The sequence below is a fragment of the Cervus canadensis genome, chromosome 2 (assembly GCF_019320065.1).
Source record: "Cervus canadensis isolate Bull #8, Minnesota chromosome 2, ASM1932006v1, whole genome shotgun sequence".
Taxonomy (NCBI): Eukaryota; Metazoa; Chordata; class Mammalia; order Artiodactyla; family Cervidae; genus Cervus; species Cervus canadensis.
Genome location: NC_057387.1, coordinates 74151342 through 74167992, shown reverse-complemented (window position 1 = coordinate 74167992; position 16651 = coordinate 74151342). Strand labels below are relative to the sequence as shown.

At 36.2% G+C, this 16651-nt stretch overlaps 1 protein-coding gene across 15 annotated transcripts in view; it reads left to right on the top strand.

Annotated features, from left to right (window-relative positions):
* Window positions 1–16651, top strand: part of MIER1 (MIER1 transcriptional regulator) — a 69095-nt gene that overhangs the window by 26383 nt on the left and 26061 nt on the right. For all 15 annotated transcript variants that reach the window (XM_043461030.1, XM_043461028.1, XM_043461027.1 and 12 more), the window contains 4 exons: window positions 2741–2896; window positions 3403–3535; window positions 5185–5249; window positions 8815–8887. In XM_043461030.1, the coding sequence (XP_043316965.1) occupies window positions 2741–2896; window positions 3403–3535; window positions 5185–5249; window positions 8815–8887 (427 nt within the window). The remainder of the gene's footprint in view (window positions 1–2740; window positions 2897–3402; window positions 3536–5184; window positions 5250–8814; window positions 8888–16651) is intronic.

The window sequence follows — 16651 nt, the reverse complement described above, 5'->3', positions numbered from 1 at the left end:
ATAACCTGCTTACTCATTTTTTGTTTCTGTGTTCATTCATTTGTTTCTTTGACTTGTCATGACTTTTCTCTGCCAATTCTGGTACAGTTTCTCTATTTCAAGCACTTCTCTCTTTCACATACACTGATCAGTCACTTCTGACTACTCTGTTCTCTGCTTAGTCAGTATTGGGGGTGTTGCTAACTTTTTCTTTGAGAAATGAATTTTTATAAAGCAAGTCACACTTCTCATATGTGTATCCAGGAGAAAAAAATCTTAGACTTAACCATGGAAGTCAGATATTCCACTTTCCAATTAGTGGTTTAAAAAAGAAAAAAAGAAAAATTCTTTCTGTGCAGTTGGTGCATTACTTATCTTTTTAACATATAACTGAGCTAGATGTCAGCTGTTAGTGACAAGCTTTATTAAGGATAATGATCACAATTTATTATGCTCCACTGAAAAGGCTGGTGTCCATTTTCCTTATCCTAGAACTGATGTGAGTGGTTCTCCAGATGGTCTCATACCAACAACTCAATATCACCTGGTACTTTAAAAAATGCAGAAACTCACGCCCCACCTCAGCCCTGCTAATCTTTGAGGTGGAGTTCAGTTGTAGATTTAAATAAGCCCTCAAGGTGATTCTGTTGCCCTTGAATAAGACAGATCAAAGGTAGAGAGCCTGTTGTTCAGCTGCTAAGTCGGGCCCAAATCTTTGCAACCCTGTGAACTGCAGCAGGCCAGACTTTCCTGTTCTTCACTATCTCCCTGAGTTTGCTCAAACTCAAGTTTTATTTTATTGGTAATCGTACCTCTTTTGGTGATCTCTCAAAGTATCAGTTAAACACAGTTGTAAAAATTAGAGGTAACAGTAGCTTATTAAGGTAATCTTAAACACGAAATAAATATTATGAAACAAGCTGTTGGTGAATTCTCAAGGTCCATGTGAATGTTAGTTGCAAGCCTACACTAAAGTGTTTTTCTTGGTTTGGCCCTTTTTCATAATAGTGACCTCAGTGGCGTCTTGCTCATAGAAGTGACTTCAGTTGCTAAACCTGCTTCTAATTAGCGATGCAGAATGAGTTTATGGAAAATATGAGCTGAGATGAAGAGTTCTAGGTGTTAACAATAAAGTCTCTGTCAGTACATCATGTTTCTCTCTGCTTGGTTTTCTTATTTACATATAAAGGTACCACTCATCCAGTACTTTTAAAGATCAAATAAGATAGTGTAATATTCTCACTTTGTTTTTGTTAAGAAATGAGAATAAGGTAGTGAATCAAAGCATTTATCACAAATGCCTGGCATATAGAAGACGTGATGGCAGCTATATGTTATGATTGTTTATTTAACCCATCTTTTCTACATCATATTCTTATTTCTTTCTTGATTTTGAAGTTCTTTTTTCTTAAATCCTGACTCCTAATTCCTAAATTTCTGTTTCTTTGTACCAAATGCTTATACTGGACCAGGTATCTAGAGGGACTAGATCCTTGAACACTTTGTCTCTTATTGTAGTTTGAAAGTCACAATAATTAAGTCAATTAAGTATGCCAGCTTGTCATTGATTTCTTTCAGAAACAGACTCACAAACTGATTTATAACTAGAGTATCCATTTACAATATGAAATATTAATAAAAGTGTTAAACAGCATTTTCTTCTTATTTCTTTCTATAAGGAAATTTTTTTCAAATTATTGTTGTTTGCTTTTTACACACAAATTCTGAGTGATGGGAATTAACTGTATGATCTAATTATTCAGTATCATCAGGTTGTATCCTCCAGTCTGATGTATTCATCCTCACTATAATAAGGTGTTTCACACACAGGCTAGACTTGTTTCTGTCCATGAATAAGACTGTGATACTACTGGAGAAATACAAAGTCTTATTTCACAATTATCCTTTTTCTAGGTTCTAAACTGACTCAGTTAAGTTTTCTTCAGAGTGTGTATGTGTATGTTACAGGTTCTGACTCTTGGGGTTAAATCTTCTTTTTATAATTTTGTCATGTTTCCCTGATACTCTGTAACACTTGACTACTGATTAGAGTGAGTACCTTCTGCAGAAATCTCATTTCATTTCATAACATGTAGATATTTCTTCATTTCACCCTCAGGAGGGTGTGCTTTTTTGTGTTTGGGGGAGGTTCAGGTCCCTGGCTGAAACAGCCTGGTATACTGTTAAGAGTATGGGCTTTCGTAATTAGACTGAAAATCTGTTTTCACTATTTGTAACTTGTGTGGTTTTTGGAGAAATTGCTTAATCTGCTAGCCTCAGTTTCCTCATCTATGAAATGGAGATAGCACAACAGTTTTGTAAGATGTACAGTAAAGATTACATGAAATGATTTTACATAACCATAGAAAAGAATATATGGCTGATGTAATCCAGTATCATTCATGTATGTCATTGCTCTTTTTAATTTGTTTGGGCTGGGCTCTAAATTTCATCCCCCTTTCTTGGTTTGTTAACTTTGTTTACAGTCTAGTTTCTAATTATTCTGTTTCCCCACTCCCAAATTATGTATGGTACTGTTAGTAAATGTGAACTGACTGTTGGTGTACAATCACTGAATTGAAGCAGAAAAGAATAATAAAGATTAGGGTTTTTCTGGTTTCAGAATTACATTGTTTTACTTTTTATCATTTGTGAATTCTTGATAACAGTCCTAAGAATATTCTTCTGTATGGAGATTTGTGAATGATAGGAATATGAAATGTCATCTGTTAAAAATTTAACTTTTGTTTGGTCTGTTTAGGAAGGCGACATGCCGATTCATGAACTTCTCAGCCTTTATGGTTATGATAGTGCTGTTCGGCTACCTGAAGAAGATGAGGAGGAAGAAGAGGAGGAGGAAGAAGATGATGAAGATGCTGATAATGATGATAACAGTGGATGTAGTGGGGAAAATAAAGTAAGGTTATACATACGTTTTTATCTTCCTGAAGTTAAAATTTTATTGATACATTCATTTTGATTGCTTGTTTTTGTCATTTCTTTTCACTCTAACTTTAAAGGCAATATATTTAAATATTAAAACTTAAGATATAGACATATATAATGCAAATTGGAAGTTCCCTGTAATCTACTCCAGAGAGGCAATAGTTTGCTCTGTTATTCTTGTTTTTTTTAATGCCTGTTCTAAAAATATTTGTACCAACTTTTAAAATGCTGTTTTTTTAATAATGGCTAATTGTACACATTTTTATTTTTTTTTGAAATAACTTTAGGTTTGCATAAGAGGTTCAAAGATAATTCAGTGCATCTCTCTGTACTCTTTACTCGACTTCTTCTAATGTTAGCATCTTGTGTAACCATGGTATATTCATGTAGTCTTCTAGTTTTATCTGGAATACTATGACCTTTCATCTGCAACACTTTTCTTTTTTTCTTAAAGAGATTTAATGTATTATTCCATAGGAAGAGAATATAAAAGATTCCTCAGGTCAAGAGGATGAAACTCAGTCTTCCAATGATGATCCATCTCAATCTGTTGCTTCTCAAGATGCCCAGGAAATAATCCGTCCACGTCGATGTAAATACTTTGATACAAGTAAGTAGTATTAGTTACTATTTTTTATATGATTTTTGCTGTTTAATATTTTAGTGTTTTTTTCCACTACTCTGAATTCATTGATTTGGAAGCCTTGCTCACTAGTAATGGGATTTTGTTATAGATGATTAGCTTAGCTGTACTGGGGCCGTGTTATCCATGAATATGCTACTGTGATTATTACGTGTCACTATGATCCTGATTTTGAGTGTGTTCCTTTTTTTCCACTTTTGACTGTTCTTTAAATTTGTTGTTTCATGGTCATCTTTTTTATTTTTCCTAGTCTTTTCCTCAGTTTTCCATTTTCTGCTTTCTTTGCTTCTCAGTCTAGATATATTCATAAGCATTGCTTTCTCTAACCAATGGTTCCCAAGTCTAAAGAAGTTGTTGGCCCTTGAGGTAGGAATATATTCTACAGAGAAAGAACTCTGCTGATGTTTCTACCTCCTCAAAGTCATTGACCAGTAGTTGATACAACATTTAACGTATATATCTTGAATATTTGCATGTGTCACTACTCCATAATGTTTTCATTCTAAGCAGGAATCCTTACCCTAGAAGTAAGATAAGAAAAAGTTAACCATTAGTGTTATTAGTTTAAATATGTAGTTTAAATTTCTGTATTTAAAAAAGAAAAATACTTGAATACAGTACAATAACCTCTCCTGAAATGTGGTAAAGTAATGATTAAACATGGCTACTGCTTTGTGTGAATGACTTCTGTTACACATTTTTGTTTAGAGGTCAGTGTAGGGCTGCTGGTGATAATTTTATTGTGAATTTTTCTTTTAGAGATACAGTCCAACTGAAAAGTGTTATCACTACACAGAGAGATTAATTACGTGTAATTATTTGGAGGAAATGTGGTATTTTCCCCCTAGTTAAACCAGGAGCAGGTCCTTTGCCAAAATTTGCTTAAAAGTGGGATACTAAGTGACTGCCTCTTGAAATAATATATCATAATTCAGATGTTATTTCAGTATGCATGGAAACTGTACATACAGTGCCCATCTTAGCTTTTCCATAGGAAGAATTAATTTCTATATGTGATGTTACCATTTTGAACCATTGTGTGCCATTGTAGAGTTGAGATGCTGACAATCTAATGGTTTTCAGATTTCCCGCTTCTTTATGTAAAGGCATTCTTAGTCCAAAATGTAAACAAATAGCAATTTGCCTGCTCTGAATAAAAACAGAAGTTGGGGAGATATACATGCTCTCTCTTCCTGTGTTACCCCAAAGTGATGTTACAGCATTCTCAAGTATTTTAAGGAGCACTGTTCAGAAACTATTATTTTGTCCCAACTCTCATTTAATAAGGGAAGAAACTGAGATCATATAGTTTATTCTGTCACCAGGCTGTTGGAAGCAGAATTAGGTTTAGAAACAGATTGTCTTGACTCTGAATCAATTTTTTCCCTGAAGTTTTTTGTAGAGTATTATTTCATGAAAATATAGTTATCTAAGAAGATTGTCCTAGAAGATCTATGAGTTTTGTTTTTGTTTTAACTGACAGAGTAATATTTGACTAAAAATATCTCGACCTACCTCTGCAAATACCTTTTGGCATATTTAAGTATTTGATGGTAGATGTAAGAATGGACAGGCTAAGCAATCATTTTATAGTACTATTGTCTTACTTATTCTAGATAGTGAAATAGAAGAAGAATCTGAAGAAGATGAAGATTATATACCATCAGAAGACTGGAAAAAGGTAGTTAGAGCCATATTTTCCCAAAACTTAGATAAATTAATATTTAAAGAGCCATCTTCTTTTACTAAAAGTTTGATAAAGTTGAAGTAAGTCTTTTTGTGACATATGTTCAGACTTTCCCTTAATACATCCAGGTGAGAAATACGTAAATTTTCTTATAAATAAAATAACGATATAGAAAAAAATCAGACTTTGTTGAACAAGTTGGTACTCAAAGCAAAATTACAAATCCAAATTTCTAAACCAGTTAGGAACTAGACTTTTGTTAGCTACACTGTAAAAAGTATCACATGTGATTTTTTTTTTTAATATATCTACTTGAGAAAACAGTTGTGGAGGTTATGGTATTTGTTAAGTAAATTTTGTTTAATGAGTTAGATTACAGGTTTTTCTATCCCATATTAATGTTGATACTCACAGCTCAAAGTATATTGTGTGAAGAGATAGATTTGGACTTTGGATAACTATCCGTAATTAATTTCTAAAATGAGTTTAAAGATAATGACATAGTCTTTATAAACATAAAATTGTATAACAGTGTATAATTAATCTCATGGTTAAACTGAAGAATTTTAAGCTTCTGCCAAACAGTTGACTTATTAGGAAGATGTATCACATTGTTATCTAGAATTGATTAGGACAAATCATCTATAAGAGGTGATATCATACTTATTGAGACAGATACCTGATTTATCTCTTAAAATCTCTGTTGAGGGTTTTTTGTGTGTGTTTTTTGGTGTTCTTTTCCCTGGGTCTGATTCTGAATTTAGTGCATAAACTGTTGTTTATGTGGAAGCAGAATAGCCCAAAATATCAAATCAAGTGGCCTTTCTGCCCTTTTTAAGTCATGATTGTTTACTTAATTAGTCAGTACTTTTGACCCTTCCCTGTGTCTTGTTTGTTAGTTTCTTTAAAGTTGTCTGGTCCAGAAGCCAGGGGCACACTTAAGAGATAACCCCCTTTGTGGACTAAAATAAGGGAAAATCTGTATATTTGTAGTTGCAGCTGGGGAGAATGAAGTATTGAAATGAACTTGGACTGTACTACCCAAGGATTACGGTCTTCAGCCAGAATTGATATATTTATGGGTTTCCAAAGAGATATTGGCTTCCCTTGTAGCTCAATCAGTAAAGAATCTCTCTGCAATGCAGGAGACCTGGGTTAGGGAAAATCCCCCGGAGAAGGAAATGACAACCCACTCCAGTATTTTTGCCTGAAGAATCCCCTGAACAGAGGAGCCTGGCAGACTACAATCCATGGGGGTCGCAAGAGTTGGACACAACTTAGCGATTAAACCACCACAAAGAGATGTTTAGGAAAGAGAGACATCAGTGTGGGTTAAAGTGGTAAGGAAAGATTATCACAGTGCAGGATGTATTAATTTTTAATAACTTGAATGATTAATGAATGAATGGTGGGACTGAAGACAGAAAAAAAGGATCACAGAAGTTACTGTTCGTGTGACCTGTTGAGCAAATGTTCTTCAGTCATTTCTAATTACTACATCATGCAGAAATTAAAATTAGAAAAGCTGGAAACTTTGGTATCATCAACAGAAAACTATTATTTTCTACCACATATCCAAGTTTGTTTTTTCTCCAATATAAATTGATTTTGTATCTTGAGTGTCCCCATAGAGCATTTGATTGAGCCTTGAATTTTTTCTTTTTTTAAATGAAGCAGTGCAAACTCAAAGGAGGGAGAACATGGTGGGGATAAAGCCCTCATTACTAGGAAGTATTAGTCCTGTCCTCAGGAAAATTATGTAATAAAGCAAATCCAGATTTATATAATAAAGTAAATCTAGATTGTCTTGTTTTAGTGCAATTTGTAAAAAAACTGTCAGGATTCAGAGATTAATCTTCTAAGGCTTGTAAGACAAAATTAAATTTTTATTGAAACCTGGGATAGAGGAAACAGCTTTGAAATCAAACCTGAGTTCAAGTTATAGCCCAGAATTTAGTAATAGTGTGATCCTAAGGAAACTCATTTTCTTGAGTTTCATCTCCTTACATACATTATAGGGACAGCAAATTCAGCCTTGTCGAAGTTGGTGAGGATTAAATAAAAATTTTGCATAGATATTTGGTACATAATGCTCCTAAATACTGTTTTCCTTCATTTCCCCACAGAACAAATTTAAGGTGAAAAGTTTCTGAACACAATAGGAAAAAGAAGAGGTGTCTTTTCTTTATACTAAGCTAGGAATTATCAACCCTGACTTCATGTTAAAATCATTTAAAGAAATTTTAATGCTGATTACCATGGCCTTCATCCAGAGATTCTAGTTTATTTGGTCTAGGATGAATCCATACTTTGAATATTTTTAGAAGCGCCCTAGCCAGGGTTGATAACTTGACTATTTATTCTCTGATAGGTGGAGATGAGTTAACTTAGAAGAGGCACAAGAAGTAGCAATAGGGTAATCTATTTTATAGTGAAAGATATAAGGAAAATTCCTATATATGAGTAGAGAAAATGTGTGTGTGATATTTTTAGAAAAACTAACTGGTTTTCCTGTACAGGTGCAGCAATAAATTTATTACATAGACATGTCTTTGAAGTTACACTAGATAAAATGAAATTCTAGCATCAGTGGGAAACAGTAATAGGAGAGAGGAACTCTTCAAATCCCAGGAGTTATTTAAACTTACTAGACCATGATTTCATACCTTTCCTACATAAGTCTTTATTCTGAAAATGTAGTAACTGTGTTAACATTTAGCCACAGACAGAAGAGGGTCCATGTAATTAATCTTGTTCCCTATGTCTTATATTAATAAAATCTCATCAGTGGTGACCTCTAATTGTCGTTCTGAACAGCCAGTTTCCCCTAACTTGTGTTTTGACTATATAGATTGATTACCAGATTTCCTAAAATAAGATTTAATTATGTTTGGGAGAAGTTATGATTTCATCTTACATTGTTTTAATAAAAGTGAGGCACTGATTACCTATCCATTTGGTTTGAAGTTTTATTTATTTGGCCTCTTTTGGGCTTTATTCAAACTGTTTTTGTTATTTCCTTTACCTTAAAGCTCTGGTTCTCAGATTTCATTGTGTATCAGAATTATATGGATAGCTTGTTAAAATACTTAATTGCTGAGTCCCATCCTCATAGTTTCTGGTTCGGTAGGTCTGGGGTAAGACCTGAGTATTTTTGCATTTCTCACAGTTTCCCGGGGAAGCTGATTCAGAGACCATAGCTTAGAGTGGGTACTCTGAAAATATCTTAATTTGACTTTCTGCTTTTCAGAGTTATCTTATCAGTTGAATTATAAGAATTCATGTTTATTTCTTTTTCTCCATATTTTAAAGTAAAGTTCATATCCATTGTCTATATTGCATTTCACCCCATTATTATTACTGACACTTTCATCCAATCATATCCAAGCTCTTACTATTATTAACTCATTCATCCTCACAATACTCCTCTGAGGTAGTTAATTGGTTGTAACTATATTGTGACAGAAACCAGGAACAGTTAACCCAGGAAGATGGTAAATCTAGAAAGTGGACATTGTGTTACTCCATTTTGTTAACATTTTATATTTTTTTAAAATAGGAGATTATGGTGGGCTCCATGTTTCAAGCAGAGATTCCAGTTGGCGTTTGTAGATACAAAGAAAATGAAAAAGGTGGGTCATCAATATATTTACATAGCTGAATTCATGCTTTTAAAAGGCAGGAATTGATGAACTGTTTTTATAATGGGATAAGAACATGACAGTTCATTTGTTACCCCATGATTTATGAAAGAAGACCCCTGCACCATATCTGTAAGGAATATTTTCTGTTTCTTCACTTTTGTCTGTAGAAGTCTAGCCAAAAAAGAAAAGTGAATGCTTCTTTGGTATTGTATTATTAGATGACTTAAGACATTCTAAGACATTCTTTTCATCTTTTTTTATATTTTAAATACTCTAAATACACCCTTTTATAACTTTTATAATTTATATTTTAAAAGGTTATTTTGTAGGTTCTTTTGTTTCAGTGGAAGCCATTGACAGATTCTTAAAAAAACTAGTGTAAACAACTGATATAAAAAGCTTATTTGCTCCTGAAATTTTTAATATTATTAATGAGTGTTTTGCTGTTTGTGTTATTTAATTTGGAAAAACAAACTTGTGTACTTAAATTTTGCATGACTTTTTGTTCATTTTTTGTCTAATAGTGCTAAGGTAAGTCATAAAAATTAAATACTTGAACTTCTGAAAACAGAATACTTGAGGGTTTAGTTTTTTTAAGTCATTTCAAATTATCCACTTTGGGAAAGTTCCAGAGAGAGAGAGAATGTGTGTGTTTAATGAGTTCATGGGCAGTGTGATATCACTCAGTGTTAGAAATCTTTCTTCATTTCTTTTATTTCAGTTTTCTTTTCCACATTTCAGCTTACATATGTAGAGCCTTTGGGAGTTATAAAAGTCTTGTTTGTTTTCTTTTTAACATTCTGTCTGAAAACGTACTTTATATTCTAAGCATCTGCTTTCAGGGCAGAGCCCCAGATCAGAAGTCATTACAGGAATATCACAGGCTTTAGTAAATTCTAGTGACAAAGGAAATGTTTTAACACACTAGTAATAGCTTTCAAATTAATTTCTGAAACATACAGGAACATTAAAGGTATAAATATGGAGTGACCTTATTGTATACTGAAATTCTGTGCACAGTTTTTGTAAATCATTGTAATTGTATGCAAAAATGAATGATCCATTGGGTTTTCTATGGTTTTGTATGTGGCAAATTAATGTTACAGTTAAAGGCAGTTTTAATTATTTCTTAATATGTTTGTCTTTTAACATTCTTGCCTTATTAGATATCACAGCGAATAGTGATCACAATTTCCTATTTTGGTTTAGTGTTTTTCCATTTTAGCATAATTTTAGAAAGCAATTGCTTTCTAATTTTTTTTTTCCTGGAAGCTTTCTTACTCTGAGAATTTAAGCATGTTACATTGAATGAGGAACAGATGAAATTTAATACAGTGACTGCCTTATAGGAGTCACTGTGGTTCAGGTCCTTTCCTCTGTTTTGTAGTTCTATAATAGAAATTCATGCCTTTGTCATGATATCAAGAATTCATCTGCATTTAGGTTAACCTGTCCACATGAACCAAACTCTTGTTAAACTGTTCAGTAAACCACACTGTTAGGAATAAAACTGTCAAAGGGACAGTGCTGACTAGAGCCTTTTTTCCTTATAGAAAAAGTTTTGTATGTTTCATTGATTTGGTGAGCACATTCAAGAGTGAGCATTTAGTTTGGGTGATTTTGATATGAGTCACAAGACTTTAAGATCTCTTGGTATCCACACAGTAAGAAGTTCTTTGGCAGATTGATTAGAATTTTTCATTGCTTTAAGGAAACCCTATCCTGAAGAGATATTGATAAAGCTTTTCTCTTAAATTTATGTAAATGATCATTTATAGTGAACAGAGTATATTATAATCATTTGTTTATTCAGCTTTGTATCCTTAGTATACCTCGAGTGATCTAAAACATAGACACTTAGTAAATATTTGAGTTACTTGATGGTTGCAGAATAATGTTAACAGAACTTATATGGAGTCAGTGAACTTGAGGCTATCTAGGCATTTGGCCTTGGACGGATTACTTAACTGCTGCTTTTTCTCATTTATAAAATAGCAAGTATTTATAGAGCTTTTTCTCAGGAGTTACATGTGATGTTGTTATGTGTCGCACTTAGGGGCACAGTGTTTGGCACAGAGAAAATGCTTGATAAATATCATTAAATCATTATCATGATCCAATAAATCCAGTAAATCACTAATCTTACCCTTATGTTTAGGTTTTATTATTCAGATTTTCAGAAGATATCCATTTATGCTCTTTTGCTTGCAGGTGACAAAGTTTAAACTGAGTTCAGTTAGCTTTAGCAAAAAAGAATTTACTTGATTGCTTTACTGGGAAGTTCTAGCTAATCTGTCTTCAAATAAAACTGGATTTAGGGCTTTTTATAATGTTCTTTCCTTTATTGTCAGACAAGGTAGGATGGCTCCTGGGAGCTCATGACTTAACACTTTTCACGATCCTAGTCAGGAAGCAGGAAAAATGAGAACATCCCCATCCCGCTTTGCTCCAGCAAAAGTCCTGGAGAGAGCTTCTATTGACTCAGCTTGAATCTTATCCAACCAGAAGTAATTACTGTGACCCAAGAGATGAGTGAGTACTCTGGCTCATTTATCTCTTCATTGGGCTCCGGGGTACAGTGTCAACCCTGCTCAGACTGTGTGAAAAGGGTTTAATTCGCAAAAAAGTTTGCTGGGCATATGAAAACCATGGTCGTTTCTCCCATGTTAAAAACTGAGTAAATGCTGTATCTTTGAGATAATTCTAAATAATTCAGATGCTTGGTAAACATCTTAAAAAGCACAGGACCCCTTTCCCCAAACTAAGAGTACTCTGGCCAAAGGTGTCAGTAATGCTAAAACTGAGAACCCTTTACTAGATTAGTTGAGAATTAGATGGGCTACTTAGGGAAAAAAGTCAAAGAAATAAGGTATTTGCAAATTTTCATGCTTGCATGATGTAAGTTTTAGAGTAAAATTACTCAGCACTAGCAGAGGATTGTGTGAATTGTTGTTTCTAGTGAACATTAGACAAATTATTGATTCTTAAGTCACTTACGAAAAATGAACACATATATTACCCTTGTGTTTCCTGTTCTATTTAGAGCATAGTCACAAGTCATATATGTGTCATTTATATGTCATACCCTTAGTGTTGAAACAGGCAGTTCCATTAATCTACACGTAGGAAAAGCTCAGACAACTTAAAATTCATGTCATTAATCGCAGTGTGACCTTTTAAGAATGTGGAAATTTCTGTGGTGAACCACATTATTACATCTTACTAATTATGTTTTAGCATTTCATCCTCATAATATATTGATTAGGTAGAATTTTTACTTGAGCATTAAAATGTATTGACACAGAAACCAGAGGTTAATAAATTCATTTATTTATTCATATTTATTTGTAGTCACTAGGAATTTCCCAGATTGTCAAAGTTTATGATTTTGTGGTAGTAGTTTTGCAGTTTTCTGCATTAGTCTTTCCCTTTCTTACCCCCAACACACACATAATGAACTTCGTTAAATTATTTTGAATTCATTTTGCCCATCTGACACACTTTAAAATGCCACAAGAAGCACTTCCCCAATTAACCTGTGTTAATATATTTTGTGAACTCTTGCCTTCTGAACTCTTTCACCTAATCACTTGTAAATTATTTTTCAGTAATATAAGGTAGATAAACTTATGATTGCTTTTTAGAAGTTCTAATATTTAAATTTGGTAATTCATTAGAATGAAGTAGTTTCAGAAGATGCTGTTACATTTCAGTGATGGGGATCTTTCAAAATCCAGCGTGTTCATGAAGTTATACTAATTATTTATAATGGAGTATTTTTTCTTTTTATTGCTGTTACATTTATAGAGGTTAATGTCATATTTATAGAGATCATTCCTCCGTATTTTCTTGTGTTTTATCATGGAAGTCGAGTTTCCCTTGGCATTTAGTCATTCTTCAATAGACATTTAATAAATATCAACTGTGTTTCCTGTTCTATTTAGAGCATAGTCAAAAGTCATATTTTATTTAGAATATAAACTTAACTGCCAAATAATCCATCTACCTCTGGAACCAATTAAGGCAGTGTGGTTTATTCTCTGAGTATTCTAGCTGTTCTCAACTGTGTCATTTAAAAAAAACTTTTTTGACAATTTTATATTTTTATTTTTGGCTGTGCTGGGTCTTTGTAGCTGCATGGGCTTTTCTCTACTTGCAGTAGATTGGGGTGCACGGCCTTCTCATTGTGGTGACTTCTCTTGTTGTGCAGCACAGACTCTAGGGCACACGGGCTTCAGTATTTGTGGTTCCTGGGCTCTAGAACACAGGCTCAGTAGTTGTGGCACACAGGCTTAGTTGCTCTGTGGCACATGGAATCTTCCTGAACCAGGAATCATTGTCGTTTTTAATATATAGTAATTGTGTAGCTTTAAGTATCATATTCTCAGGGTTATCCTGTCTGGCTGAGGTGCATGCATGTTCAATTGCAGTCATGTCTGACTCTTTGTGATCCCATGGACTATAGCCTGCCAGGCGTCTCGTCCATGGAATTCTCTAGGCAAAAATACTGAAATGGGTAGCCATTCCCTTCTTCAGGGGATCTTCCTGACCCAGGGATCGAATGTAGGTCTTCTGTATTTCAGGCAGTTTCTCTACTGTCTGAGCCATGTCTGTGTACTCAGTTTAAATAACTATGTGTTTGTAACGTGTGACTTGGGACTTCCAGATTGACTCCAGAAGTATCTCTCAGGTAGCGTGTGTTTGTTTCATAGGCCCAATGTGGGAGTATCTGGAAGAACACTGGGGACTCAGGGACCCACCCTCCATTGTCTTCTTCCTGAGTCAGGGTTTCATTGAAAGGCGCTGTCCATCTCCCACTCTCGGCCCAAGAACATATGGGCTGTAGTATGGAAACAGGCTGAACAGAGCCCAGAAGTCAATAGCAGTATATCAAATTTCCTTTATCATGATCATGGGAGTTTATTGTATTTACAGTTTAGAGAGTTTTAGTAGGATTATACCAGTGGGTTAGAAAAAGGATGCAGTTTACTAAGGAAAAATTTCTAGAGATTGTCTTTTGATCTGTACTCTTTTGGGAAACAAGAGTATAATATTTTGAACTGTTTGTGTGTAGTGACAGGGGAGTGGGCAGGGATAAGGTAATTGATAAGAAAACACTTAACACAGTTCCTGGTATGTGTCAAACAAGGAAGTTTGACACTGTTAGCTATCCTTTGACTCTTAAATTCAAAGTCTTTTCTCTAGCTGGCTCCTTTCTATTGGCATCTAAGTGGTTATGTCTCCTATCTTGGGCTTCCCTGGTGATTCATCAGTTAAGGATCCGCCTGCAATGCAGGAGCTGCAGAAAGACAGGGGCTTGATCTCTGGGTCGGGAAGATCCCCTGGAGGAGGGCATGGCAGCCCACTCCAGTATTCTTGCTGGGAGAATCCCATGGACAGAGGAGCCTGGCAGGCTACAGTCCATAGGATCACAAAGAGTCAGACACAATTGAAGTAACTTAGCATGCACTCACATCTCCTATCTTTAAACACCAACAAACAAACCCAAAAAGTTCTTCAGCTATGCTTCTTCTCTAGCTACTTACTTTGCCTTCCTCCCTCATAGTGGGTCTTTTTTTCAAAAGAGGTTTCTGCTGCTTCACCACCTGTTTCTTCCTCAGTCCTCTCCAGTGTGGCTTTGCCCTCCATTTCTGCACAGAAACAGTTTTTTAAAGGTTCACCTCTTCATTAGTAAATCCAGTGCACTTTTAAAATCTTCACCCTGGGGAGAACAAGATGGCAGAGGAGCAGGTGGATGTGCGGTACATCTCTCTCCATGGATACATTTAGGAATACACCTTCAGACATAGAATTGCATGCAGAACTCAGGACAGGAGTACCTGACCAGAGGAAAAGAATATATAGAGCCACCAAAAACTTGGTAGGATGAAGTAACTAGGGGGAGAAATGGAAGTGTTAGTAGGACTGGACCTGCCCTCAACAGGTGGAGGAACTGAAGCAGTGGTCTGATCCCCACACTGGGGCAGTTGTCTGAGTCAGAGGAGAAAAATTTAAGGCTGAGAGTGAAACAGCTGATCTGTGGCAGCCTAAATGGAATGAGAATCAGACAGTCCTTGCCACAGCCATACAAACCCCAGACAGGGACGCAGGTCTCGTGGATGATGCAGTGACTGGGACCTGGAGTTTAGGGATTGTGGAGCAATCCCAGGGCAAGGTCTGCTGTTGACTGTGGAGAGAACAGATCTAGGGGATGTGAGGGAGGAGATTGTGGTGGGAGATGCCTGTGGAGGAAAGCCGGGCAGCCGTGGAAGCAAGGTGATACTGCTGAGTCATGTGTAGGGGCTGGAGCCATAGCCTCTCTCTCCGCACACTGCTAGCATTTGCAGCTGAACAATAGAGAGGCTGACCCAACAAACACCTGATGCACTGAAGTGCAGAGCAGGACCCCAGCCAGGGGGCCCTCTATGTGCCTGACACTCTGAACAGTAGAGAAGGACCCCAGGCAAGGGAGCTCTGTAAGTGCCTGAATGGGCAGAGCTACAGAGAAAGACTGGCCAAAGAGGCCTTCTGATTGCCAGCTGCAAGAGGCTCGAAAAAAGACTGATAAGGCCATAACGCCTGTGGCGGAAGCAGTCAGTGTCCCTCACAACTTGGCGCCGCTAGAGTTCCCGCAAGCCAAGCAGCTGCGTCACCTTCACACTCAACTCTCACTGGGGCAGAGCTGCCATAGGCAAAAAAGTCTTGGTCTGTGCTCACAGGGTCGCTTCGGTAGTGTCTGACTCTTTGCGACCCTGTAGACTCTGGCCTGCCAGGCTTCTCTGTCAGGGAGGGGGGTTCTCGAGGCAAGAATTCTGTAGCGTATTGGCCAATACTGGTTGCCATACTCTTCTAGAGCCCTGTATTTCCTGCTGCCCTAGCCGCCAACTCCCCTGAGTACCTGGTGCTGCCAGAACCCCTATGACCCAAGAAGCTGCACCACCCCCACACCTGGCCCTCACAGGGGCAAACCCAAGTCCTCCAGGGCAGTCTCAGGAGCAAACCCCAGGGGATGATCCACATCCAGAGGTGGAAATAAAACCACAATTGAAACCCAGGGGCAGTGTGCTAAGGAAAAACACCCAAAACCTTCCCACCAGCTGTACAAGCTGCAGATTAAATCCACACAATCAACTGGCCAGACTCTGTGTCTGTGGAATATGTAAAAGGTCATTGAGAGTGCCCACAAAATAAAACACACTAGTCCTGTTAGCTGTGGGCATTGGAGGCAAGAACACACAGGAGTAGGACCAGATAAGAATCTGAACTGCCCCCACAGCAGGTCAGAGATCAGCAGTGTCAGAGGGCATCCTAGGGAGGTGAGTGGACAGTGACTTCCAGTGAGGGAAAGGACTCTGACAGCAGTGACTCAAGAAAAACATTTGTTATTCTTATGTTTTGACTTGTTCTATAGATTCTTTTTTTCTACCCCCCCCCCCCCGTTGTAGTTTTTTATTTCATTGGCACTAGGAAATCTAATTAAACTTTTGAGCTTTTTTTTTTCCTCAGTCACATAAAAAAAACATTTTTTATTGTTATAAACCTCTGCCTCTACATTGGGCTTCTGCAGTTCTGTGGAGTTCCCCCCCCCCTTTTTTTCTTTCCTCTTTTTTAATTTTAATGTTTTAAGCATATTGTTTTTTCTACATTTATTCCTTTGTTTGCTTTTCCTACTGTTATTTTCATTGCTTTATTCCCCACTTAGCACCTGCTTTAGTTTTGTTTTCCAGTTTGTGCTTTAGTTTTTTTCTTAAC